At 39.6% G+C, this 27,070-nt stretch overlaps 1 protein-coding gene across 2 annotated transcripts; it reads left to right on the forward strand.

Annotated features, from left to right (window-relative positions):
* The first annotated feature begins 2,112 nt into the window (after positions 1 to 2,112).
* LOC133443791 (potassium voltage-gated channel subfamily A member 1-like) lies at positions 2,113 to 7,228 on the forward strand. 2 transcript variants are annotated; one of them, XM_061721021.1, is made up of 2 exons: positions 2,113 to 2,245; positions 2,850 to 7,228. In XM_061721021.1, the coding sequence occupies exon 2, from the start codon at positions 3,115 to 3,117 to the stop codon at positions 4,591 to 4,593; it is 1,479 nt and encodes a 492-aa protein (XP_061577005.1). In that variant the 5' UTR covers positions 2,113 to 2,245; positions 2,850 to 3,114; the 3' UTR covers positions 4,594 to 7,228. The 2 variants fall into 2 exon arrangements, with proteins under 2 accessions (XP_061577005.1, XP_061577006.1); XM_061721022.1 differs by having other exon boundaries at positions 2,853 to 7,228.
* Positions 7,229 to 27,070: the final 19,842 nt, after the last annotated feature.

The raw sequence follows: 27,070 nt of genomic DNA on the forward strand, positions 1-27,070 counted from the left end.
GGTACATCCATCTACTGTCTGGACAAATCTGGCCAAAAGTGTTTTTCATGGGAAAACGGCAGCCAAAATGCCAGGCCTCTTATTTGAAAATCACCTGAAATCACCATGAAATACGTATAGTTGAGTGAAAAATGTTAGAAATTGCCTATTTCTGATTGGGACAAAAATTGAAATATCAGGCTGTTGCAGAAGGAAGTTTGGTGAAGAGCTAGAGAGCAGTACAAAAATGAGTGTCTGCAAGCAACAGTGAAGCGTAATAGAGGTTATTTGCAAGTTTGGGACTGCATTTGCAAATGGGGGCTAGGCATTCACTCAGGATGAATGGTGTTTTCAATGCTGAGAAATACATTACTGAAATAACCATCATGGATATGTGGGAGGTCTGTGATTTGCCCCAAATTCTATCTATCTGTCTATCTATCTATAGAAATATATATATATATATATATATATATATATATATATATATATATATATATATATATATATATATATATATATATATATATATATATATATATATATATATATATATATATATATATATATATATATATATATATATATACACACACTGTATATATGCAAATTACAAAGAATGATGTTCCTTCACCGTCAAGTTATCCCTGGCTGCTGCTGACTTAAGGGAAATGGCACAAGAACAGATATTGCCATGTCCTGTCACCAAACTAATTAAATTAAGAGAACGTCATAGTGTTACATTAATGGGATTCCTTTGGCTGCCACGTTTTTTCAAATCAGACCGAAGTCTGACAGGCTGTTTTGTGATGAAGCTGCATCTCAAAAGTCTATTTTTTGCCCCCCAGTCAGATCAAAACTAACCCTCACTGTTTTGTTGAGTCTGGTAAATCCATTCACCTGCATGCAAGTCAGCAGATGGCAGATATCATGACTTCGTGTTTTCTCATGGTTCACTAATTTGTCCTTGAGTTTTTGTCAATCACCTGCGCTGTCCGTGGTGCTGAACGAAGCCCTGCGTCCACTCGACTTGCGCCAAAGTTTCAGTGTGTTTTTCTTATTTCTGTTCGCCTTATGGGGCCAAATACAATAATAGCTTCGGCGTTAGACTCTATTCTAATTTAGGCAGCATCATAAAGCACTAGATCTTATCTGTGACGCCAGCAAGGTGCAGGCAAGCTTGATATGCTATTGTAAAGCTTTAAAGACTGAACACATTGGTGATTCTTATTTTTTCCTTTGGCGATTTGGAAAATACTACTACTACTAATAATAATAATAATAATAATAATAATAATAATAATAATAATAATAATAATAAATCAGATTCGGTGCCACATAAGCACCTACATTTGCGCATATCAGTCCTTCATACGCCCAAGTATCACTCGGAACTCTTAAATCATGGAGTGGCCGAATGAAAAAGCCATGTTTCAATGTGTCATCAGTCAAGGTAAGATTCATTCCTGAATGCATCGATTATCTCAGATGTCCCACCGACTGGCTGTAGAAGATGTGCCTTTTCTTTGCAGTGTGACTGCAGCAGCGCGGGTAAACACCGGCTCTTGTTTTTGTTGTCTATGAAGAAGTTCTGGCGGCGTCCTTTAGTAGAGCCGGTCTGCATTGCGTCGAAACCCTCCAACTCCTCCTCCTCTCCTCCTGCTGCTGCCCTCCCTCTCCTTTCCCTCGCCTCCCCTGCACTCGCATGTAAAATGCAACAGCAAAACAGGCTCGAGATTGCTGATAAACCTGCACGTTGCTTCTCCACTTGTCGGTTTTCACAGATGTCCTTTTTCTTTTTTTCTTCCTCTGTTTTTTTTTTTTTTTTTTTTTTTTTTTTCTCTAAATCGTGCTCACCGTCTTCCATTGAACGATATTCTCCAGTCAGCAGATTTCTGCTGATGCAGTGATGCCTGGAAATGTCAAGGGCTCGCTTAGTGCCCCCTTAATGTATCTCCCCCTCCCGAATTGCAGCGCAAGATCTTGTGCTGCGGTATAGACTGTAAGCTGCTCTCACCAGCGCAACCAGCCACACACTCTGCAGCTCAGCAATCCTTTTCCATTGCAGGCTTTTTCCTCGTTAGACGCCTCTGATTTTTTTTACTTTGTCTTCTACAGTTCATACGACAACAATCAAACTGAGCCTCTAGGCTTTTTTTTTTTTTGGGCAGGTTAAAGTTTCCACCTGACACCCACCGGCGCCCTGCTGTTGGATGATTTTACTCGAGGATAAGACGCATTCAAGTCCCGACAAGATCAAGCCACGGTAAGCCATAGAGACTGCAGACTTATACAACAGTTATGTGTCAGATTGTGGATGTTTTATTCAATACATCTGTTCGTGTAAAGGTACAACGTTAATGTTAGTGTTCCCTCTTCCTTGTCTTTACTTGGAAACTGTCTTAAAGCTTATTAAGAGCTCTATGCATGCAAGAACAAGAGTTGATTCAGGACCAGTATAATGCTCTGCGTCATGTTACAAATCAAGCTGGTAAGAGTGGCGTAGAAAAAATATATTTCCAAGCTGTATTGAGATATTTAACTGAAAAATCTAAGGCAAGATTTCAACAGAATTATGGTATAACATGATGAGAATGCCGATAGACTTGTGATTTGAGATGAGAGCTATAGAGAAAAAGATTTCAAGTGCTTGCATTTAAAAAAAAAAGGATCAACAATTCAACTTGGATTGCAGATGCCTCACTCTTACTAATGGATTAATTTAGTTGCAGCCAATTAAGATGAGTAAATAAATAAATGACTAAATACAGAGCCGAACTGCAGAAAATGCTGAGGCAGCAAATATCTTGGCTGTTTGATTCCATTATTCCCTCCCTCCCTCCTTCCCTCCTTCTCTCTTTGGGTGACAGAAGCAGCAGCAGCAACTGCTGCAGATGCACTGGAGAACAGCAATGGTCAAGTCAGCGAGAGCCGCAGTGGAGCCGCACTGAGGCAAAGCAGCCAACTGGCCCCCTCACGACTGGGGACGCCTCCAACGATCTTAGGGGCGTGGGAAGCCGGGGAGTGGAAAATTCCTCCCAATCCTGAATGCCCGCTCAATCAGACTGACCGACAAGCCCCCCAACCGAGTTCCTCAGTCCTGCTCTTTCGCCGCCTCGATCCTCTTTCCAAAAAATGACCGTAGTAGCGGGAGACAACATGGACGAAACCTCGGCCGTCCCTGGCCACCCTCAGGACACCTATCCCCCAGACCACAATGATCACGAGTGCTGCGAGAGGGTGGTCATCAACATAGCGGGCCTACGCTTTGAGACGCAGTTAAAAACTCTCTCCCAGTTTCCAGAGACGTTACTGGGCAACCCCAAAAAGCGGATGCGGTACTTTGACCCCCTAAGAAATGAATATTTCTTCGATAGAAACCGCCCCAGTTTTGATGCTATCCTGTACTACTACCAGTCTGGGGGGAGACTGAGAAGGCCAGTGAATGTGCCCTTGGATATGTTCTCAGAAGAAATAAAGTTTTACGAGCTGGGAGTGGATGCCATGGAGAGGTTCCGTGAGGATGAGGGTTTTATCAGGGAGGAAGAGCGTCCTTTACCTGAGAAAGAGTTCCAGCGTCAGATCTGGCTCCTCTTTGAGCATCCAGAAAGCTCAGGCACCGCTAGAGGGATTGCCATCGTGTCTGTGATGGTAATCCTCATTTCAATAGTCATATTTTGTTTAGAGACTTTACCACAGCTGAAAGAGGACCCAATGGGTCATTTCGAAAGAGTGGGGAACATTACTATTTATTATAAACCAAATATACTCACCGATCCCTTCTTTGTTATTGAGACTCTGTGTATAATCTGGTTCTCCTTTGAACTGATAGTACGCTTTCTGGCATGCCCAAGCAAACCGGCTTTCTTCAAGAACATGATGAACACGATTGACATTGTGGCTATCATCCCCTATTTCATCACCCTCGGCACTGAGCTGGCTGAAGACCCAGAAAGTACAGAAGGGGTGGGAGAGCAAGCAACGTCTCTGGCCATACTCAGGGTCATCCGTCTGGTCAGGGTTTTTCGGATCTTCAAGCTGTCACGACACTCCAAAGGACTTCAGATTCTGGGGCAGACCCTCAAAGCCAGCATGAGAGAGCTGGGGCTGCTGATCTTCTTCCTGTTCATCGGAGTCATCTTGTTCTCCAGTGCCGTCTACTTTGCTGAGGCAGAGGAGCAGGGATCCTACTTCGGCAGCATCCCAGATGCGTTCTGGTGGGCTGTTGTATCCATGACAACTGTGGGCTATGGGGACATGGTCCCCGTCACCATAGGTGGGAAGATTGTGGGATCTCTGTGTGCCATCGCCGGAGTGTTGACAATTGCCCTTCCGGTGCCTGTCATTGTGTCCAACTTCAACTACTTCTACCACAGGGAGACTGAGGGAGAGGAACAGGCTCAGCTGCTCAATGTCAGCAATCCCAACATCCCTTCTGAAACCAACTCCAGCCGCCGTAGCTCATCTACCGTCAGCAAGTCAGAGTACATGGAGATCGATGGAGACATCAACAACAGCATCGACAATTTTAGGGAGGCAAACCTCAGAACTGGCAACTGCACTATAGCCAATCAAAACTGTGTAAATAAAAGCAAGCTGCTTACAGATGTTTAGACACCAGTTAGGAATCTTAAGATTGCTGTGGGACTGTCATAGGAATGCTCCATTTACCTCCCCAATGCACTCAACGGCATTAGGCCAAACAGCTATGCTCAGCTATAAAGAAAAATAACATGCCATGTAGATAGAATAATTAATTCTACTGATCCTACAAATATATAGTTATATCAAGAAGAAAAACATTGATTATTACACATATACACAGCTCCCCGGAGGACACAGCATACCTAGTCTTATCAGACAATGGTGTGATTTCAAATCTCATGCATGGAAAACAGATCAAATTTAAGCAAGTTGCACAATTCCTCAGAAACGACTCTAGACAAGTGAGCCTTTGCAACCAAGTGGTAACCGCCAAGAAGTTAGACCCCCTTTACCCCGTCCCCCCTTGCCCTCTCTTCCTCCTTTCTCTCTCTATAAAGGATTTACTACTCAGCAAAGCACCTTATAGGAGGAAGACTGATCCCTCTTGTTTGGATGTAAACAGATGGCGATCTGCTTGCTTCACGGACATCTGCAGTGCTGCTGTTTTCCAGCAGCTGCTTTAATTGTGTTATCACCAAGTGATTCGATGCCATGCCCTTTAGATGCAACACAGCACAACGACAAACGTGAGCTTCACACGAGCATGATTCGGAGACTTTCCATTTTGATATCGGCATGCCTGAGACACATGTCACGTAAAGGAACGGCTGTTCTTTTGGATATCTGCCTACATTCCCCCCCTCCTTCTCATATGTTTTCATACTGAGTGCACTGGATGAGGTTTTAATTTGAAATAATAACCATTTAGAAGTATAGCAGCTGAATGTTAAATCTTAAGGGAACAGTACATAAATGAGATCATAGCATGAAAAAAGTAACCTGCATTATGGCCTATCGACTAAGGTACTTTTGTATCCTGGTATATTAAATGCATGATGTGAGTATTTAGCTTGTTGCAATTCAAGCACTCTGCAGCGCCCTATCAGCAGGGAAACTGAGTAAAAATTAAAAATCTGGGTGTTTCTGAATTGTGATCAAATATATTCAAACCCACCTTGAGGATGCAAAGTTTCTAATTTAAAAGTAGACAAAAAAAAAAAAAAAAATACTGAATAAATGATATCAAAAATGCATATAATCATGATAATAAGCCCCAGTTACAGTATTAGTCAATAGTGCAGTGCATGGATCTTCTTTGAACAAGAAAAGTTAACTTACTTTCAGTCATGCTTCCATCTCCACCTCTAATTTTAATACCAATTGGTTCTGAATCCAATTGAAGATCTATTCTAACATTAGTTGCCAGTGCCTTTATCCCTTCCACCAACAGGACCAGTGAAAGTGCCTCGGTGTACAATGGTATTTGTGCATGTTGAGTGGAGCTGCTGTGTGGTTCCAGATGAGTGAGGTTCAAAAAGCAAGTGACTGCAGTAAAATGGAAAAGAAAAAAGAAAAGACAAAGATTATCAATGCTTTCATGCACAACCCAGATTTCACGCTGTCACGCACTTGTTTATGCCCTTAAGCAGCAAAGTATTGTACTCTGCATGATTACCATTTTAACTTAAAGGGAATATCCTTTGTTTTCCAACAGTTTTTCTTGTTTTTTTTTCTTTTCTTCAATGCCTGTTTCGTTGTGCATCTTTTCAGGGTCTCTACCTCAATGAGATCATTGCAAACTTGCTGCAGAGCTGCAAGCTTCAATGCAGGGCTTCCTAAACCATAATGCAAAAGAGAACCTTAAGTGTAAACTGCAGTCATGCAATACTGAATGTGAGAGTCCCAAAGTATAGCCTTTACACGAGCACCTATATGTAGGACAAGCAGTGCACCACAAACCTGCTCCTTTTTTTCACTTAAAGCTGCGCACAATCAGGACATGCATTTGCAAAGGGTTTGTAGAGACAACTATACCTTCCCTGACTGTTTTAAATAAAGTTTCTTGGAAAGAGTGCCATGTCACGTTTACAGCAGTGTCACAGGGAAACATTGTAGTGTTTTCAAACACATTTGTGTACAATTCAATGGAAAAAATTAACCTAAGTCAGTGGGCATTATCATGCACAGCAAAATACAGCCCAATCGTTTTGCACAAAAGTTTCATTCTGCTGCTTGAAATAATTATTTTACTAGGAACATTTTTTTTCCTTTTCAGTATTTGCTCATTTTCCATGTCTAGTTTCTCAGCATATTGCAGGAGAACCATTAATAGATTAAGGCAAAATGTAACAACTACTTGAAAATCTCCAGATACTGTACATCAATCAGTACTGGGATGATTTCATCCTGATGAAAGTAAGATTTTGTACTGTACTGTATTCTCTTTTTTATTTAATACTCTACTGACAAGATCCTGTAAGAAAAATTAAGCTCCAGTGCAGTGACTTGAATGCCATAGCTGTTTCTGTTGGTGCAATGGCCATCCTCTGTGGTGCTAGTACAGGACTACCACTCTTGTCTTGTTACCAGAACACATCACCTGAAGCTGAAGCAAACCTAACTTAATTGTTTTGGAAAAAACTGACCATCTGTTCAGTGATTTTTCTTCTACAACAGTGTGGATTCTCTGTCATCCAGGTCATAGTAATTCTCAAAGGCTTGAATCAAAGGCAACTGGACTCTGACAACCCACGGGAGTGATGGGACAGTCAGTGATTTATAGTCTGGCCAGCGATATCTATTCACTTCTTATCAATTATCTCATGAAATGGGTCCGGTATCCCTTCTGTTCACAGCCATTTCTGCTGGTAAAGAACGTACCAAACCAATCACAGGATGCTGAGGGCCTGCTTTATGTGATGACTCATACAGGAGTGTCAAGAGCCACTGTTCATAACAAGCTAGGTGGCTTCAAAATTGCTAATTACATCTTAAATCAACAACTTTGTACTGCAAAATCAACAACAGTAGTTCACCAGCGTTCCTATGCCACCGCACACCACTATGGATGTATTTTGTTGGTACTAGTTTGGTTTTTACTCTGCAACTGTGATTGGCTGTATGCCTATCCAATAGCGGTTTCTTTAGCATCTATTGGTAGTGCCTCCTGGAAAGTACTGTAGTATGCAGAGGAACCAGACTACGGCCTTTTTTCAATAGCGACTAGCGAGTGAGACAATTTTGGATTTTAATAGTTACAGGGCGAATATAACTCGGGAGAACATATTTCAGAGGAAGGAAGAACGCACTTTGGTATTTCTGCAACTGTAGGAGCAGTGTACTTGATGGCATCACCACTCACTCACCAGCTAGCAGGCTAGGACATATTCTAAAACATATACAGTTTAACTGAATATAAAAATAAACGCAAACATTCTGAACATTAACATTTAGTCAATGAGTTTTATGCCTTTTAATTCCAGCCATGTTATAAATTAAGTTTTGTGGAGGGGAAAAGTAAAATACTCCTAAATATAGGCTACTTAAATCTCTTAGGAAATGTTCTAACTATTTCTGTCTTGACAACTTAACCATAAATTCCAAGTTAGAAGAACTGCATTTCCTACTTATACCTACACATGAAAACATTGGAATTCTGTAAGAAAGATGTAACTTTCTCCTTTGAGGTTTTTCCTCTGCAGTGGCTTATTTTAGTTTACTTTGCCATCTCAGCTCTGGACAAGCCTCTACTGGATGCATCCTTGATGAAATGGGTGGATCAACAACACGTCCGGACATTTTAACCGTATCGATAACTCGATCAGTACTTTGGCTGCAACTGCTGACGTTTTACAAATACAGACAAGACTGTGAAGTGAGACATGACTTGTCTGTAATGAGGAATAATAAAATTAAGATGACCGGCTGGAAAAAAAGATTGGTATAGGAATTAATCAGTTTATGAGCTTGAAATTCTCCACCAGTCAGTTAGAACTGACAAGGCCTCTGGATAGAAGGTGAAATGTCCTCAAGAACCAAGAAAACAAAGTCCTGTTGCCTTTATTCAAACCTTTGAGAATTCTTCTTTCAAAGTCTTATGTTATCAGTGGCTGGTTGTTTAGTTTAGTCAACTGTTTGTCAATTTGCCTGGAAGTGATCATTGTACTGTACTTCTGAAGAGTATCTGCCTCAGGCAAAGTGCAAAAAAAAGAGCTCATTCAACTTGTCTTGGCTTTTTCCTACAGTAGGATTACTAAATACCCAGTAGTATGTATTAAAATACCATATTAAGAATGTTAAAAGAAATGATATTAGTCTCAAATACAGCTGTTTAGAAGTTATTTGCATTGGGGTTTCTTGTATCACTGATTTCTTGACGATTGCAACCTGCGTGAAACAGTTTAAAGTGAGGTGGGGAAAATGTAAATAATACTTATTTGAATGAGGCCATGTACGGATGGTGCTATGCATTCAATTACCCAACAGAAACATGCATTTTAAAAGCAATAGATTAATGAATAAACTGTCCATAAGAGTTTTCCTCTTTTTTCTTTTGCAAGATAAAAATAATTAATTGGTGTCATAGACGCTGCGATCAATTGATTAATATTCATAGCAGGTGTTTGTTCTGGGATTTTGTAACACTACTGGGGTCACATGTAAGCTGCTGTTTTGAAACATGTAAAAAAAAAAATCCAAACATGGTCTTTTTAATATTGGCAGTTTGTGGTTGCAAGAGAAGCTGCTAAAGGGTTCGGTGTATCCTGTGAGGAGGAACCTGTAATGCACATAGAGAGAATCTGTTTTCAGTCGCACGACTGATCCACTGTAAGAGGAAAATATCAGAGAAGTTGCCTACTCTTTTAGTTATTATACTTATTCATTTGTTTCGGTTAACTGCCACATATTCAACTACTTTAAAGTGGAAGAAAAAAAAATGTAACTAACTCTGTTGCTAAAGAAATGAACTATTATGAAATCAAAATTATATTTAACTACAAAAAGTTAAAGAAAGGTAACTATTAAGCTTAATGTGTGATCTTTTTTTTCTGTTATTTTTTCAGTTGTTCTTGGTGGCACTGTTATATGAATTTAAGACAAACATGCCTTATGCTGGAAAAGGAAAACAATATGAACTCCATGAAAATGAAAAAGCCATGAAAATAAAACTACTGTATAATCAACACTTGCTATACGCTGGATGTTTTGGACTTAAAAAAAAAAAATCTGTGGTTTTTGTCTCTGGTTTTGAAAAACCATAACAAAACAAACAAAGAAAAAGGAGTCATGATTCATTCCTGTTCACTTTCTTCACCTTCCAAACTCTAAACTCCAAACTTTCTGCTATAATGTATCTCTACAGAAACCTAAAGTTTGAAAAAACAGAAAAAAAGGTTAAAAAAAAAATACAAACTGCATGGGCGATGGAAGATTGCATGAGCTTTGCCTTTCAAGCTGCAGACCAATTATCGCACAGTTGCATCATTTTGGAAATGAAACCCTTGCTTTCATCTGCACCAAGGCTTCCTGTAAGGCCCTGTTCATAAGTTGTTGTGGAACGTCTGCTGGATTTCTTAAAAGCACTTGAAAACGTTGTGCGGACCACGGAGACGGTCCTCGGCACCCGAGCGGTGCTCACCATCTGTGTGTGACGTTCGGGTTGTGCTCGCTGTGCTCTGAGTGTGAGTAAACGTCAACAAGGGCTAGTTTCTCAGACTGAATTGCTCTTTTAAATGACAATAAGCCCATGATTTTCTCAGTCCAGACTGTAGTGATACTTTGCTGTGTGAAACACATCTATCATGTCTAAACAGGGCCTCTGCCATACACTTCTGTACAGATTTCAAGGCAGTCCAAGTTAGCCTTGATTCTTTTTTTGCCTATTGAAGAGGCACTGAATGAGATACAATATTGAGACGCTGTGTATATCCATCGAGAAGTTCTTGTTTGCTTCAAAAATGAGATGGTATGAGTTTGTATTTTCTGCCTAGAATGCACATCTACCTGCTGGTAGGGAAGCTGGGCCGTCTTGGAGCAAAGCACCGAAGGACTGCTGAACTCTTCTGCTCTTCTTTTCGTCCACACCAACTATGTTATCTGATCCAGCTGTCATTGTCATGCCGCGTTTAATTAGCTAAAAAAAGTGTTCAGTTTGTCAGGCGACGACAAAGGCATGGGCTGTGATCTATGCAAGGGTTGTTTGTGTTTTCTTTGTTATACCACATATGATTTCATCTTACATTAACTTCAATAAATTTTTAAGGATCTGATGGTGTTACGTTCATTTTAGCTCGGGATTGGCTGGGGTGGATGTCTGCAGTACACACTTGCACAAAACCTTCATGAATAAATTTATCTTGTACACTAGGTTGTCGCCGCCCTCTCTGCATGGCTCTAACAGTGGGAACATGCCACTGTGATAGAGAACTTGAGGTGTCCATCTACTACGGTGCCCTCTCACTGAAGCCATTAGCAGTGATTCATGAGGCGAAGGTAATGGTTCCACACTAATCCTCTTGTCCCAAGAGGGAACCACTTACCTCTGTCACTGTCTGCAAGTCGTTTTACACGTCAGCTGTCCGAGGGGCCGTTCGCTGAACTTGTTCATTCCCTTGTATTCACAAAATCATCTGAGTGGAAATCTGTGCTGGACACTTCTGATTAAAGAATTATGACAACCACAATTGTCTTCATCATTTTATTCTATAATAATTAAATATTGAATACTGTCAAGTGTGAAACCAGTATTCATCGTGTAAGTGATTGTTCGTCTTCTTATATATCCGAAGAATAACTTTCAGTTGCTTTCTAGATCCGTTGATTGTTTAACTTATAGAAATTCTCTTTAGCAATCCTGAGCTACTGAGTTAGATTTAAAGTTATTAGCAGTCCTGAAGGAAGGTTGAGTACATCATTGAGGTGGTAAATAAATGAAATAAGGAAGTAAATTGATTTAAAGAATCAACAGAAGAGAAAAACCAAAGGAAAACAAAGCAAAAAAAAAAATCTTTACTTTTTTATGTGTTTATGTGTAGAAGCATCTCACTTGTCTGCTGGTAGTTTCTGCCACTTAGCAAAGTAGCACCACACAAGTCAACCTCTAACATGTATTGTATGTTTTCCTTCCCTGGCCAACTTTATTTCTTCACTTATAAACGAGCTGATGCACTGCAGTCCCAGAGAGCTCTGCCGGGCTTTACTCTGCAAATGCAACATCATCCACTGGAGGCTGTGGCTTATCTGAGCGCAAGTCTTTCCCATTGGAGCCTTGTTTTGCAGCATCCTCTCTGGGTGTTTATCTCCTCCTTTTGAGGTGATATATTATGTACCAAGATACATGGAGTGAGATGCTGTTCAGGGATGGTAAACAAGACAATGTGATTGGATCCGTTGCAGTGTGCTACGGTTAACATCTGTCGCAGCATAGATATTCATTTTCCACTCTAATGAAAACAAGGCATTTATATAAATATGGTCTGGGTTACTTACCTTCATTTAGATGCATTTAATTAAAGACCAGACAACCACAAATATTTCTGTTATTTTGTTTTACAGGAAAGCATACATTTCATAGATGTTGCTTGACTTCATTCTTTACCTTGAGATGCAGTCATGTGAGAAATGTAACTTGCTTTTCCATTTATCATATTTTAATTTATCTATACTTCCTTATTCCAATTCAGGGGCCTATTCCCGCTCTTATTAGGTAATTAGGAGGGGAACATCCTGGACAGATTGCCAGTCGCAGGGCCACATGCAGACAACACTCAAACTCACTCCTATGGGCAATTTAGATTTTTAACATCAGAGTATCACCAATCAACTGGGAATCTGCCGCACATGGAGAAAACCCACGTAGGCTGTGAGGTACCAGGGCTAACCCAGCAAGCCACCATGTTGCCCATTTTCAGAACATACGGTAATAATAATGATAATATTAATCATCATCATCGTCATCCTCATCAGCTAGTCTTTACCAGGTCTTAAGATGGGTTGAGTACCATAGACTAATTAAAAGGGTTGCATGCAGTACTGGAGTTGAGGGGGGATGGCATCCCCCCCTGAAATAAAAACGGTCCAAATCATCCCCCCTGTAAAACTGCCATCCCCCCTTTCCATCCCTTATGTCATTTCATCAATGAATGTGGTTTTACTGCTATTTCAACATTTAGAGTCATCACCAGAAAAATAACACCAGAAAAATAACTTATTTGACCATTTTGACCTGTTTCAAGTAAATTTTCACTTGAAATAAGTAGGAAAATCTGCCAGTGGGACAAGATTTATCTTCTTATTACAAGCAAAAAAATATTTTTCCACTGGCAGATTTTTCTACTTATTTCAAGTGAAAATCTACTTGAAACAGGGGAAAATTGTTGTTTTTTCCAGTGATGAGTCTTGTTTTAAGTGTAATGAGATTTCTTTACTAAAATGAGACATTTTAACTAGAAATAAGACAAATATTCTTGTTAAGATTTTGAGTTTTTGCAGTGATCCATTTTACTTATCCTGTGAAGGACAGAGTCATATTGATAAGTTCAGAAAAGTGTTTTTTATTGTTGTGTTTTGATGTATTTGATGTAAGCCCAGTGGATATTTAAAGCTTACAGAAGGCTGCATTTAACTGCTGCTATGTCATTCCTGCAGTATTTCTGCAGGTGTTTTGGTCAGTGCTATTATTTGTAATATATTATATTATTTGTAAACAGCACACATTATCTGTCCCAATATGATAAAATCCACCATCCCCCCTGATTTTTTTTTTACAACTCAAGTACTGGTTTCATGCAGTAGACACCCACTGTAACTCAGGCTTAGCTACTGGTTAACATGCCAATGTAACAACGGTCTGGACAAGCAAGCTATTTTATCTTAAATTGGCTCATACTAAACTATGATGCTAACTACAGTCTTATTTTGGCATAAAGACAGAGTCTGATTTGAACTTGTCCATTCATTCTAGAGACCGTCAAGCCTTCAGCCGGATATGAAGGTTCCTCCTGCTGGCTGCTTAGTTAAGCTTCATCTCCAGACCCTTCTTGACCAAACCAGATCAGGTTACTGCAGTCTGTTAGTACAGTTAACAGCCCAAGTCATTACACCACATGCTGCAGCTGTCACTCAGGGGTAATAAAAAGTCCCTAATTGTACATAATGTGTGACTTTATCAAATTTTATTTGCTGAGGTACATATATTTCACTTCCACACAGTGGTTGTCTGTATTAAATTTGATGAACAAGAACATGAGAATTTGATGAATTGCAGTTTTCTCTACTTCCACACTGGCAACAGCTCTGGAAACCAGATGTTATCCCATAGTAAAAGTAAATACAAACTCAGATAAACAACACATGAAAAAATGTGCTGTTTCATTACGGAGCAAAGACTAAGTCAAATGCAGAATCAGTATGTGAAAAAAGTAAGTACGCCTCATTATTTATCAGCATGTAGAACTACATTCAGCAATAATTAAAAGGCCATTGAATCAACTTGATTCTTTTCTGTTTCAGATATTTTCATGCAGATCTGCTGGTGCATTTGGGATTATTGCACTGTTGCAAAACCCATTTTCAGTCAAAGTTTGCTCGTCACATTGGACTTCAGAATACTTTGGTGCAGGGAGGAGCTCATGGCTCATTCAATAACAACTTATCCAGGTCATTTAACTGCAAAACGGGCCCGTATCATCACCCTTCCACCACCATGCTTTACATTTGGTAAGAAGGGATTGTGCTGATGTAGTACTGTATGTTTAGTTCTGCCAAACATGTATTAAGGCTTAGTATTTCCACTTTGGCTTCATTGTTGTTCAAAAGACACTATGTGAAGTTTTGTGGATTGTTCAGACACAACATTGTAACTTACTAATGGCAATTCTCAACAGTGCATAGTTAGTCTTTTTCTGACTGTGTTATCAGGAAGTTTAACATTTTACACTCCAACTCTCTTGCCTAAGATGTAGTTGACGTTATTGCTGCTCTGTTCTATATCTATTAGCATCCAGGGATTCACTCCGATGTCTTACCAGGTAACTTTTCCGATTGGTAATGTCGTTATATTTCATTGTTGCTGTGACAGCTTTTTCTCAGTGTTCCATTTAAAAAAATTCAAATGATATGGCATTTCATCTTGCATTTCAAACCATTTTAGCATGTTTGCATAGTTTAGTAATTTGTACTTCAGCTTGCTTTGCAATTAACAAATGATATTTAATTTATTGTCCAAGATAGAAACTGGAACTGAGAATACATTGTGTCTGAGTAGACTGTATTCCAGTTGCCAAGTTAGAAAAACAGGGACATTTACTGGAAAAACACATTAAACTGTTAAGCGTTAGTGTTAAGGTTAGACACTGAACAGGATCTGCGGCGAAACCTTGGTTAACTGGGTTTAAAATAATAAATTATAACATCTTTTTATTACATCCTCACCATTAAATTAAATTACTGAGTTATATGATTGAATTTCAACATACCTACGATCTAAGAAAGAGAGTTTAAAAAGTTTGTAACACAATCAGTAGATTAAATGATGACGGTGAGGATGTCAGGATTGAGTATAAAGGGATCATCCCCTAAAGTCTTGTGTTTTCTGATCAGAGATGGGTCATGGCTCAACCTTTGAGCTTTTAAGTGAGTCATGCCATTGCAGACGTGTTCTGTGAATTCACATTTTAACTTGTTTTTTGTCAAAAGGATGCACCAAAGATTACAAAGATCATGTCATCAGTAAAATGTAAAAAAATCTGGCATCTGTGATGGTATGAGAGCACATCACTTGTTTATGTCTGAAGGTAACATTGATGCAGAGGCATATATTGAAATTCTGGAGAGACATTTTCTACCTTCAAGCCCACATGTTCTCAGGAAAGCTCTGGTATTTTCAGGAGGACAATGCCAGATCTCATTCTGAACAACTTTCAAGAGCAGAGCTTCATAGATGCACTTGGCTGTGTGCAGTCCAGATCTGTGTGTTATTGAAACTGTATTTAGAGGACAATCAAATGGCTGATGAAATACAATGGTAAATATGCTTCACTTTAAACATAGAAACAAAATGTTCTGCATACAATGGAGCTGGTCACTGAAAACATTGATAATAATTAATGTTTTACCTGTGTCCTTAAATTAAGGTTTTGAACTAATAAAACGATGAAATAATAGGTTTAGTTGCCTTTGAGAAAACTGCAAAACAAAGACAAACAAAGAGTAAAGGTCCTTCAACTTTTACATCTTTGTCCCTCTCGCTTTGCTCGTACGTGTTTTGCTGTATAGAGTACGATGACCTGAGCAGAAGCGAGCCTCTTCCCCCTTCCTCTGCATTGCCCTCAGGAAATGCAGCACTCCTAGCTCTGCAGGCAGCAGCAGTGAGGGTGGGGTAGGTTGGCACTGGTCCCACACCTCATACTCCTACTCTCTCTCACACTATGTGCATGTCTTTGTCTCTCACCCTCTCTTTCGTTTTGCCTCTCTTTAGTGCTTTCAAGCCCCACAGGACTGTAATAAGCAAGAGCAGTGTGCAGAAGTCACCGTGGAGGATTCTACGACGCTTTCGTTAGGTTAAATATATACTGGTAAGAAAAAGTATGTGAACCCCCCCAACCATTATGACCTTCTGCATTAATTGGTTGTAAAATAGGCTCTGATATCTACCTTAGTTACAACAAATGACAACAGTACAACGTGCTAAGCTTATAATACACAAACAGTTATAGTCTTTACTGAACGCCCATTAAACATTTACAGGGTAGTCATAAAAAGTAACTTAACCCTTTTAACAGCTGGTCAAACTTTCTTTTAAATGCAATGATTTTGGCAAGTAGCAGTGTTAGCTCTGGATCTGACCTGCACCATGATTACGAGTAATTTTTTAAATATTCCTCTTCAGCTCAGGCACATTGGGGCAAGCTTTCCTTTCCTACAGTCATTACTCAGCATCTCTGTGGGGTTGAGATTTGGACTCTGACAGGGCAACTCCGAAAAAGTAATTGATCTTTTTCTTGAGCCCATCCCAACTGTCATCAGACAACATAAACCCAAGGAGCTATGTCCGGCTCGCTAGTCTGACACAAACCAGGAAGTAAAGACAGTTGCAGTTCCTTGACTGCCCACTAGGGGTTGGCTCCAAAAGCATGTAAATCTCCAATTAAACCCTATGTTCGATAAGGACCAAAGAGATCATCCATCCATCCATTATCTATACCCGCTATATCCTTTGCAGGGTCACAGGGGTCTGCTGGAGTTTATCCCAGCTTGTATTCAGGCGAGAGGCAGGGGTTACACCCTGGACAGGTCGCCAGTCTATCGCAGGGCCACATACTGTAGATAAACAGACAACCAGACACACTCACACCTACAGGCAATTTAGAATCATCAATTAACCTACTATGCATTTTGGACTGTGGGAGGAAGCCGGAGTAACCGGAGGGAACCCACGCAGGCACAGGGAGAACATGCAAACTCCACACAGAAAGACCCTGCCGGGCCAGGGAGTTGAACCGGGGACAACAGTGCTAACCACTAAGCCACCGTGCTGCCCAAAGAGAGCATATTCATTCTTATTTTAAATATAATACAGTCTGTTGTGTTGTTCACTGCACTAAGAGACCACCACAACTGGTTCTGGGAAGGTCTGGCTGCAACCAGAACTGAACTACAACTCCTAGAATTCAGCAACTGATCTTTGTTTTGTGCTATATGGATAAAGTTAACTTTATTTGACTAGGTACTTTGGTCAAGTGACTTCCGACTGACATTTTCAAGACTTCCAAATTGACTAAATAGTACCACTAGCCAACAGGTAGCTGGTAGCACTCCCCTACGCTCGACTAACCATTGCTTGAGCACCTACCGTAGGCTGCTAGGCTTAGTTGACCTGCAGGTGACCGGGAGCCAAAGCCAACAGGAAGCTGTTGCAGTGCAGACTGACCTAGAACAGTGGTCTCCCAATACAGGCTCTAGGCCGGTTGTGGGCAACCAAACAACCATTTGTCCCAGCAGAGCTCCACCAAAATTTGTTTTAGTGCAGAGAGCACTTGTTTAAGATGCTGTTTTGGTAGTGACATCTAAAATTGTGTAAATTAACATTAGTAGCATCACAGATAGCATATTAATTTTAGCCAGTCAAGCTAAATTAGCTCATTTGTAGTATAGGCTAAAGTGGGGATGTTCCAGTTGGCGTCCACGCCTCCTCATTCAGCTCATTTTCCCATTTATGGATGATGTGGGTTTGGATGGTGGGCTCCAAGAAACAAAAAATAATCTTCAAACACACTTTTCAGAAAACCTGTGGGGGATGTCAGAGACATTGCATTTTTAAGCTGAGAAACATTATTTCAAAAGCCCTGTTTCCATTGAACGGTTCAGTAAAAGGGTCCCAGATAGGCTACAACCGAACTGCACCTTTTCTGGGTCCCCTTCAGTTGCAGGTCCATATGAAAATGGTACGGTACGGTGGGATTACATACAAAGACCAAAAAGCCAAGCCTCCATTGTTGACCTCCATTGTTGTTGTTTTTAGCATCACGTTTGTTGTCTTTGCACTAGTATGACACCACACTAGGCATTTGGTCTAAACCATGCAGGCCCAGTGGTGGTCCAACTTGCAGTGGGAATGCTCACCTGAATTGGCTGGACTATTCTAACCCTTCTGACCCATACTGGCCAGACCAAACCGCTCAGTGGAAATAGGGCTTAAATTGCCAAGATATGTGCAGATACTGTTAGCTGAGCAGTAAAATTGTCCACATCCTCTTATCCACTTATGCAAGACATTCTTTGTATATCATATCAGTGTAACTAACACCTACTTAAATCACTGACGTGTTGCTTTTTTACGTAATTAATTGCGTGATGTTTCATTTGCATCTTTATTCTTTTCCAGACTTTTCCAGCTGTTCCAACTTTATTTATTTATTTATTTTTTTAATTTGGCTGGCATCAAAACAATAACATTCTTAAGATTCCATGTGTGTTCATTGTATTTTAACTAAATTCAAGTTTTACAGCTCAAACAATGTTTTTTGGAAATAAAGAGGCTCATAAATAGCTTGGCAAGAATGGATTTTGAAGCCTTTGGAGGAGTATTTGTATAGATCAGCTTTTCAAAGAAATTGCAGCTCACAAAAAAGAAAAAAGGCAGATTTTTATATGAAGAAGTGGCTTCTGGTAAAAAAAAAAGGTCCTCAAGGTTCCAGGGATTTTCATAATAGAAATATTTATGAAGTGATAGGAACATTTACAGTATGAGGAAAGCAGTAAATGTTATAATCTTTGTAGAGTAGATTTAACAAGCTTCAGCTGCCCCGATGTGAAATACTTGTTTTTAAACATAGATGGCTGATAAGAAAAAAATTGAAAATGATTAACTTTATCCTGAGCTAGGTTGACTTCACACTCGGTCCCAGTTCCATAAATGCGCCGAAATATCAACCCCCACATGCAAATGAGAAGCGTGTAATTGAAACTGTGATGGTTTAAGCCAATATCCTGTGAATCGCTGCTCAGCTTAGCGGAGTAATTGAGGTGCTATCAGTCGGTGGTGCAGTGAGCCTTGAATGAGCTTAAAGTCTGCTCCATTAATGCTCCACAGCATCTAACAGCCACCACGGAACACATTCCTGAATGAAAAGTTGGTCAGGTGTTGGTAAAATGTGCTCAGGGAATGAACTCTCAGCAGATATTCTCTGTGGCTGGACGTATTTGGACGTATTTGGATGCATTTTTAGGATGCATTTTCTCTCTCTCTCTCTCTCTCTCTCTCTCTCTCTCTCTCTCTCTCTCTCTCTCTCTCTCTCTCTCTCTCTCTCTCTCACGCCACACACACAGGACGGCCAGTTTGCCTGAGTCAGGCTTCTTGAAATTCCCAGATCGATTTCTTTGAAGTCAGACACTCATCCCATATCCCTTATACACTAATGCCATGCCATTCATGTTGATGTCATCCAGAATGTTTTTCAATGGCCTTTTCATTGTGGCCCAATCAGCTCTGCATGTACGGTATCATATGATTATCGTGTATCAAATCACAAGTGTCCTCTGTGGTTGATTTCAAAGCTCTGTAAGACCGAAAGACTGGCGTCCCGTAGCGCAGCAGTCCACCTCTAACAGCCTCACATTGCTTTTGAATGTTAACAATCTGCAAAATAGCTTTGACAGCATTATTGGACATCCAGTGCTTGAGCCAAAGCCCCGGAGTCTTGCACCACCTTAGCCGGAGGTCCGAGCTCCTCCCACCTTCAGTCCCTGAGGACCTCTCTCTCTGGCCCACTTCCTCTTTGCATTACTTCCATCAGGCCAGGCTGCTGACACACTTGTTTAATAATTAAGGGCATGTTCATAATTTCCTCATCCTCGTGGAAGTCCACAAATGGTCTTGGAGAAACTCAGGATGGTTAAATGTTCATCTTCAGGTCACCAACAGCGCCTCATCACTGTGGGGATACATGAAAGTTTCCATTAATTTACCCAGTAATGTTATAATGCTTCAGTTTATACACCTTCCAGTGCAAAACCCATCATGCTTCTAGCATGTCACCATCGCATTGAACTTGAAAAATATATGAGGTTACTGGTTTTACAGACTATAAAATGTGGGGTGTTTAACGTTAGATCCATAGAGGGTATAAGAATAACTGAACAAAGCCTCTGTGACCTCATCTATAGGTTTTCTGAAGGGTATTTCTAGGCTCTTTGCCCCTCCAACTATGTAATGCTAGGTTGCAAATGGGTGGAATAAGCAGGCCGGAGCAGGAAGAAAAAGGGGAAAAAAAAAGAAAATATTTCAGCCTTGTCAAAAGCAGTGGATCAATCAGATGACAAATTAAATAGTTGTAATTCTGGACATCATGTTCCCATCCTCCCTGCCTCAGTAGAATCTGCTATCAAAGCTCCCATTATAGAGACGTCCTTGCGGGATGTGGCGATGCGGATCTCACTTTACATGCTTCTCCTGCACAGTCTGCAATGTCAGCATGCTTATCTGGGAGAGAAAATTCAAAACTTAACATCAACAAACCTGGCGCTGTGACCTTCCTCCTTCAGTTACATCGGCGCACAGCAACTGGGGATGTTTGCAAATAGAGAACTACAAAAGGATACCTCCATTTAATACAAAGGTGCTGCTGAGATACGCACAATCTGAGCATGAGTCACAGATGAAGGTTACTGCAAGTCTGAAAAGTTGGCTGACTTTACCTAACAGTGGATGTATTAACGATGGAAGAAGCCATTCCCTGACAAACGATACGGATTAATGCCTGTTGTGGTTGAGAAACAAGTCATCTGAACTGATGGAGCAAAAAAACTTAAAGCATGTAGAAGATGACCGTCCATCTTTTTGAAATTTGTGTTTTTTTTATTATTTTTTTTAATTAAGAACATTTTTACTTTGTGGTCTTTTTGTTTTCTGCTATTTTTAAACTGTAAAGGATAAAAAGAAAAAAAAATGCACAGAAAAAAGATTTTAACGATAAGGGTGCAAGCTCCTGAATGACACCCTGAAGGGAGAAATGATAAAAAAGTGAGCCATCCTTTCTTTCCTCTGCTGGTTACAGGAGAGCACGCAGACACGTTGTTGACGTACACCCGCGTCCATGTTGCAGTACATGCAGAACATATGCAGCAGACCCATTACACGCCGTACGATGATGGACTGTGTCAGTTTTCCTGGCCAGGACACATTAACTGGACTGCTGGTGGAATTTACTGTAAAGGCTCGGACCGGTCAGCTGAGAGTTGAGCACACTGCAAGAAAAATCCATTTTCCTGAACTGTTCACATGAGCGCATGTCTCCTCTGAATGTGCCAGTAAATTATTTAATACGATTGTTAGTGAACTTGAGTGAACTGAAAAGCTGTCTTCTTCTTCTGTTTTTCAAAATATTCACACTCTTCTCAAGAAAATGAAAATACTGGTAAAAAGGTGGAATTGACTTTGCTTCTTTCTGTCCATATATTCATTTTACAACTATTTATGTAATAAATTGATAAGCATCATCATGGTTTACGTGAGCTGATAGTGTTAGTATTATACATATGCATATTTAGTTTCACCAAAAATCCAAAGATATTCTATATCTTTGCTGGCGTTTTCTGTTGCAGCTGACTTTCTGATTGAACATATGTTCTCCAGTTTTAACAATCTGCTCTGAGACTGGATAACTCGTCAGAAATGGTCACTTTTTGCAGCGCAGGCAGCTCTTCTGCCGGAGAGAGCGCCTGTCAGAAAAGCTGACGAATGGAGAGAGTGCTTTCTGCTGAGAGCAGACTCTGCAGGTTTTCCACGCAGGCAGCCAACACAAGGCCAGGAAAATATGTACACATCATCAACCATCACAATATTGTCATGTGAGGACCACATACATTCTGTTTTTGCTCCTGTATGGTTCACTCATTTGGGTTTTGAAGCTGAATAACCTGCAAAATAGGTGCAGAGATGATGACAAGGCTAAAGTTTGACACTTTCCTCAAATGATGGAAATGTCTATACATCTAGATTGCAGGTTTTTTTTTTTGTTTTTGTATTATTATTATTATTTCATTTCTTGTTTATTTAACAGGGACGATATATACAACATTGTCACAAAGAATGAAAAATGTGATGCATACAAGACGTCTAGCTTCAGCTAATTTGCAGTCTTTGTCCCTGGTCAGGCAAAAGAAGGATAAAAGATACTGAATACAAAATACAATAATACAAATACAGTGAATAATGCAGTGAACAGATATCATAAAGAAAAAAACACAGCTCCAAAATTTAGATTAAAAATTGCACAAGTTAAATACATTAAACATTAGTAAAATACTGTACTGACAGTGACTTGAGAGAAGTTAATGTTCGCATTTCTGCTGCTGCTTAAGCCAATGTTTAGCTTTGGCACTAAACATCCTTAATTCTGTTTGGGATTTTATTTCTGGTGGTAAAGAATTCCATAGGTGTGTACCCAGCACTGAAAGGGATGACTGACCACATGTTGTCCTGCATCTTCTAATTTTACAATTTTGGTTGCTCATGCTCCCTGTCTATGTATCTATCTAATTATCATTATTATTATTATTATTATTATTATTATTATTATTATTATTATTATTATTATTATTATTATTAATAATAATAACATATATCAACAAAACTTTCAGCCTTGGATCTGCGGCTCCTGAACCATCTGCACATGCCTCATCCAGCAGCTGCAGTCTTCAAGGAAAAACAAAGCTTCAGCAGTTTAAAAAGCCGAGCCCCTGAAGAGGACCTCTCTGAGGAAGAGTGCAAAAGCTTCATGTAAACATCTGATGATGCATTAAAGGCTGTATGTTGACGCAGCATTCCTACATGCAGAATTACTTGAGTTCCATACTCCAGTATTAGTGCTTTAAATCACAGACACATGAGTTAAAGCCAGCTTTTTTGTTCTGTCAGCTTCATCATCCTCCTGTACATATCAGGATGTATTATTAATATCATTATTAGTAGTAATAGTAGTAAATGATAATGGACTAAAAATCATTTGGTCCTCATGTGGTCTTAAATAGTTACTCCGGCTTCCTCCCACAGTCCAACAATATGCATAGTAGGTTAACTGATGATTATAAATGGTGGGAGTATGTCTGGTTGTTTGTATATATGTGGCCCTGCAATGGACTGGCGACCTGTCCAGGGTGTAACCCCTGCCTCTCGCCGAAAATAGCTGGGATAGGCTCCAGCAGACCCCCGTGACACCATAGACATATACGTAGACGCCGCATCGAGCGCTGAGCTGTACGTCAACAACGCCGCCATATTGGATGTGGCAAGACTGTGCTGTAAACTAATACAAGTAAATGGACTTATTTTCATAAAGCGCCTTTGTACAAAGAAATTTACGTTTTACGTCACACACGCACTAATATACTTGGGAAACAGTTAAACACCAAATATAATATATTTAATTTTCTCAGATGGCAAAAATAAGAACTTTATTGATCCCACATAGGAGTAATTGATGTTATATCAGCTATAGAGCACAAGGTAGTGCCGAAAAACAATATATATCCCCCCTCACAAAAATAAGAATGTTATTTTATTGTCTGAAAAATTGTTCAAATGTTATTTTATTGTCTGAAAAATGGTTCAAATGTTAATTTATTGTCTGAAAAATGGTTCAACTATGTTATTTTGTTATTTGAAAATTTGAAAATTTGTTTTGTTGATGAGAAAATATTTTTCTCTACTTTTCTTATTTTTGTGAAAATAAGTCCATTTACTTGTATTAATTTACAGCGCAGTCTTGCCACATCCAATATGGCGGCGACGTTGACGTATCGCAGCAGCGGGCAAGAACACTCGATGCGGCGTCTACATACATATGTCCATGCGTGACCCTGCAAAGGATAAAGCGGGTATAGATAATGGATGGATGGATAAACTGAGATGATCAACCACACATAGCATATAGTATTGGAATAGTATTGGTTACTGTTTTTTTTAACTGTGCAATACTTCTCCCGGACTCTGTGCAATATTCCTATATGTGTATATACTATCATCTGTAAAAAACTATTCAAATGCACCTTAACCTTTTTTATATTTTTTATATTATTTATATTTTCTTATATTTCTTATTGTTTGCACTACTGTTATTTGTCTTGCACTGGAGAGGTGATGATGCTTCAAATCTCACTGTACCCAGGTACCCTGACAATAAAGTATTCTAATTCTGATTCTGATTCTGATTCTGAATAAGTAATTATTTTAAAATTCTAGAGAAGCAATTGTTCGGTGCCAAACAATCTGGGAAGTGTTATAAGGCCATTTCCAATCAACTTGGGGCCCCTCATTTTACAAGAATACGGACTGTTCAGAAATAAAAACTATTCAAGACAGATGTCAGTTTTTCCAGGTGTGTGTACGTCACAACCCAGTGCTTGAAAAAAATGAGAATCTGACTCAGTAGAACTTTAATTCCCAACTTGCCTTGCACACACAATGAATTCCTCTCGGTTAACTCACATTCAGTAACTACAACAAGAAACACATTTTCCAAAAGCTTGAACAGATTAGATAATAGCATTATCATTAAGAATAAAAATTGCTTATGCAGCAGATTCCACAGACTGCAGATGTATAGTGTATATAAATGGTGATGAGACGTGCTGCTGCTGATATTTTGGAAGTACAGTAAAAAGAATTTGAACGAGAAAACTGTGTTTTATGAATTATTTACAAGTACTGGATGTACAAGATGGACGAATAAATAGAGAGATCAACATGAATGTACGGGTGAAGTTCTATGAACAGGCAAATTGAGTTAATAGAAAGAAGTGAATTAAACAGTGAAGGGAACGTGAAGGAAACGTTGCAAGTCTAGTAGCTTCTGCAGCCGTTAATTGTTCATGAGAGAACTGGATTGTGGGAAAAGGCTATTTTTGTGTCCTGATGTTCATTTATGCAGCTCTCTGAAGTGCCAAGCTGAGGGCAACAGTTGAGAAGTTTGTGTGTTTGGTCGAAGAGGATTTCTTCTGCTCAGTGAAGCGCTGATGTCAAGTTTACGGTCAAGTTTGTTTCAACTGATGCTAAATCAAAAGTTAACCCTCCCCCCTAAAAATCCAACCCCTGCAGCGTAACCTGGCAAGAGGAAGAAGAACCACCACCTCCGATTTCTCTCCACTGGGTACCTGTACATTTCATTTATCCTTTATTTCATTCAAAAAAAAATAAAACAATTCAATACAAATACAAATGTTCTTAAATTGTGAATGAAAAGGGAGCAGAAAGAAGAATACTCTTATCTGATCTGCCCCATTTTCCAAGAAATAACTTCACAAATAACATAAATTAAAAATTAAAAAAAAAAAAAAAAACAACTAAGTGAATAAAAAACTAAAATAAAATAAAATTACCGCCGTCTATGGGTATGTCAATCAAACTCAACTAACATATTTCATTATATTTACTTAACATACAGGCTTTAATTGTTCTTTTGAATGTAATGTTTGATTTGGATTCTTTGTTTTCTTTATTCAGATTGTTCCATAAACTGATTCCTTTCACAGAAACACAACGTTCCATCAATTTTGTCCTGCATCTTGGTTTTTTTGAAATTTCTGTTCCTTTGTTCCTGTTCTGTTTAGGGGTTGATTTTAAATGTTTATTTCAGCTTTTAAAGGTATTTAACAGGCCGGCACCACCTCATCTGAGCGAGCTGCCTAATGCTCGTGCTCCAGCCAGAGCACTGATGTCAACTGCTATTAGAGATGCCTAGAACAAGATCTAAAATGAGCTTGAGCTTTTGAGTTTGCTGCTGCTAAATAATGGAACGATCTTCCAACCCAAATATGATCCGTATTCACTTTAAGACTTTCCCCCTTGCCTTAGTTTTTTCTCAGGTTGAGTATTTAATCTCAACAGATATATTAGTTATATTATTTCAATATTAGAAATGATGGGGATTTACTAGAATTTACAATTATTATGTCACATGTAATGTATTTTCCTATGTTCTATGTATCTTTTGTTCTGTGAAGGACTTTGGTCCTAATGTGCATAATAAATAAAGCTGACTTGACTCGTTGTCTCTCTCAGTAGCCCCGACAGGCTGCTGCAGCTTTCTGAAGTCCGATTAGCTGAACTAAACCAGATAACTCTGAATCTCAGACTCTACAAGCTTCAGTTAGGATGTCAGAGGTTAAAGGTCATCAGACTTCAATTAAGGCTGTGCAAGTGTGACTCGTGAGGAGGAGTTTCCAGGAGAAATTCCTGTCCGTCTAAGAACACGACAGCACGGCTTTGCATCTAAACAAAGCACAAAACTACTAGAAGACTTTGGTACAAAAGCAAAATAGAGATGTTTGGTCATGATACAGAGCGTCATGACTGGATTAAACCAAATGCAGGATATCAGCATAAGTAGTATCAACTACCAGGCGTGGCGGTAAAGGAGGGATGATTTGAGTTTGTTTTGGAGGCAATTGGAAGACTTGGGAATTTTGCACTAATTGTATGGACCGCAATCGTCTATCAAAACCAGTCTTCTGGAGATACATGTGAGGCCCTTTGTCCAACAACTGGAGCTCAGATGAAACTGAGTGTTAAATCATGACAATGATCCCAAATGCATCAGCAAACCTGCAACAGCACAGCCGAAAAAGGAAAGAATGAAAGCGCTACGCTGGGCCGTTAAAGTCCAGAACTCAACACAGTTTTATTTTATTTTATTTTATTTAGCCTTTATTTTACCAGGTCGGTCCCATTGAGACACAATGGTCTCTTTTACAAGGGAAGCCTGGCCAAGACAGCAGCTTTAAAACATTGAGTTTCAACAGTTAAAACAGACAGTACAAAATTACCTAAAACACCACGTCAAACAACAATAAAATAAACCGAATATAATCTGGTCAAATCAGTAGAGCTTGATAATGGGGCTTTCATGAACAAGAACAAGAACGGTATGAGGCCGACTCTATGTCACTCATAACATTCTTGAATGATCCCAAAGAAACAAGATCCCTCAACTTCAGGGTGCTCTGCAATGAATTCCAGGCAAAAGGTGCAAAGTACATAAAAGAGTGCTTGCCGAGTTCAGTGCGAACCCTGGGGACACTCAACAGATAACAATCGTTGGAACGTAGGGAG

Source organism: Cololabis saira, chromosome 5 (assembly GCF_033807715.1).
Source record: "Cololabis saira isolate AMF1-May2022 chromosome 5, fColSai1.1, whole genome shotgun sequence".
Classification (NCBI taxonomy): Eukaryota; Metazoa; Chordata; class Actinopteri; order Beloniformes; family Belonidae; genus Cololabis; species Cololabis saira.

What these genes read in the sequence shown, in the direction of transcription:
- LOC133443791 (XM_061721021.1), top strand. Translation starts at nt 3,115, where the DNA reads ATGACCGTAGTAGCGGGAGACAACATGGACGAAACCTCGGCCGTCCCT.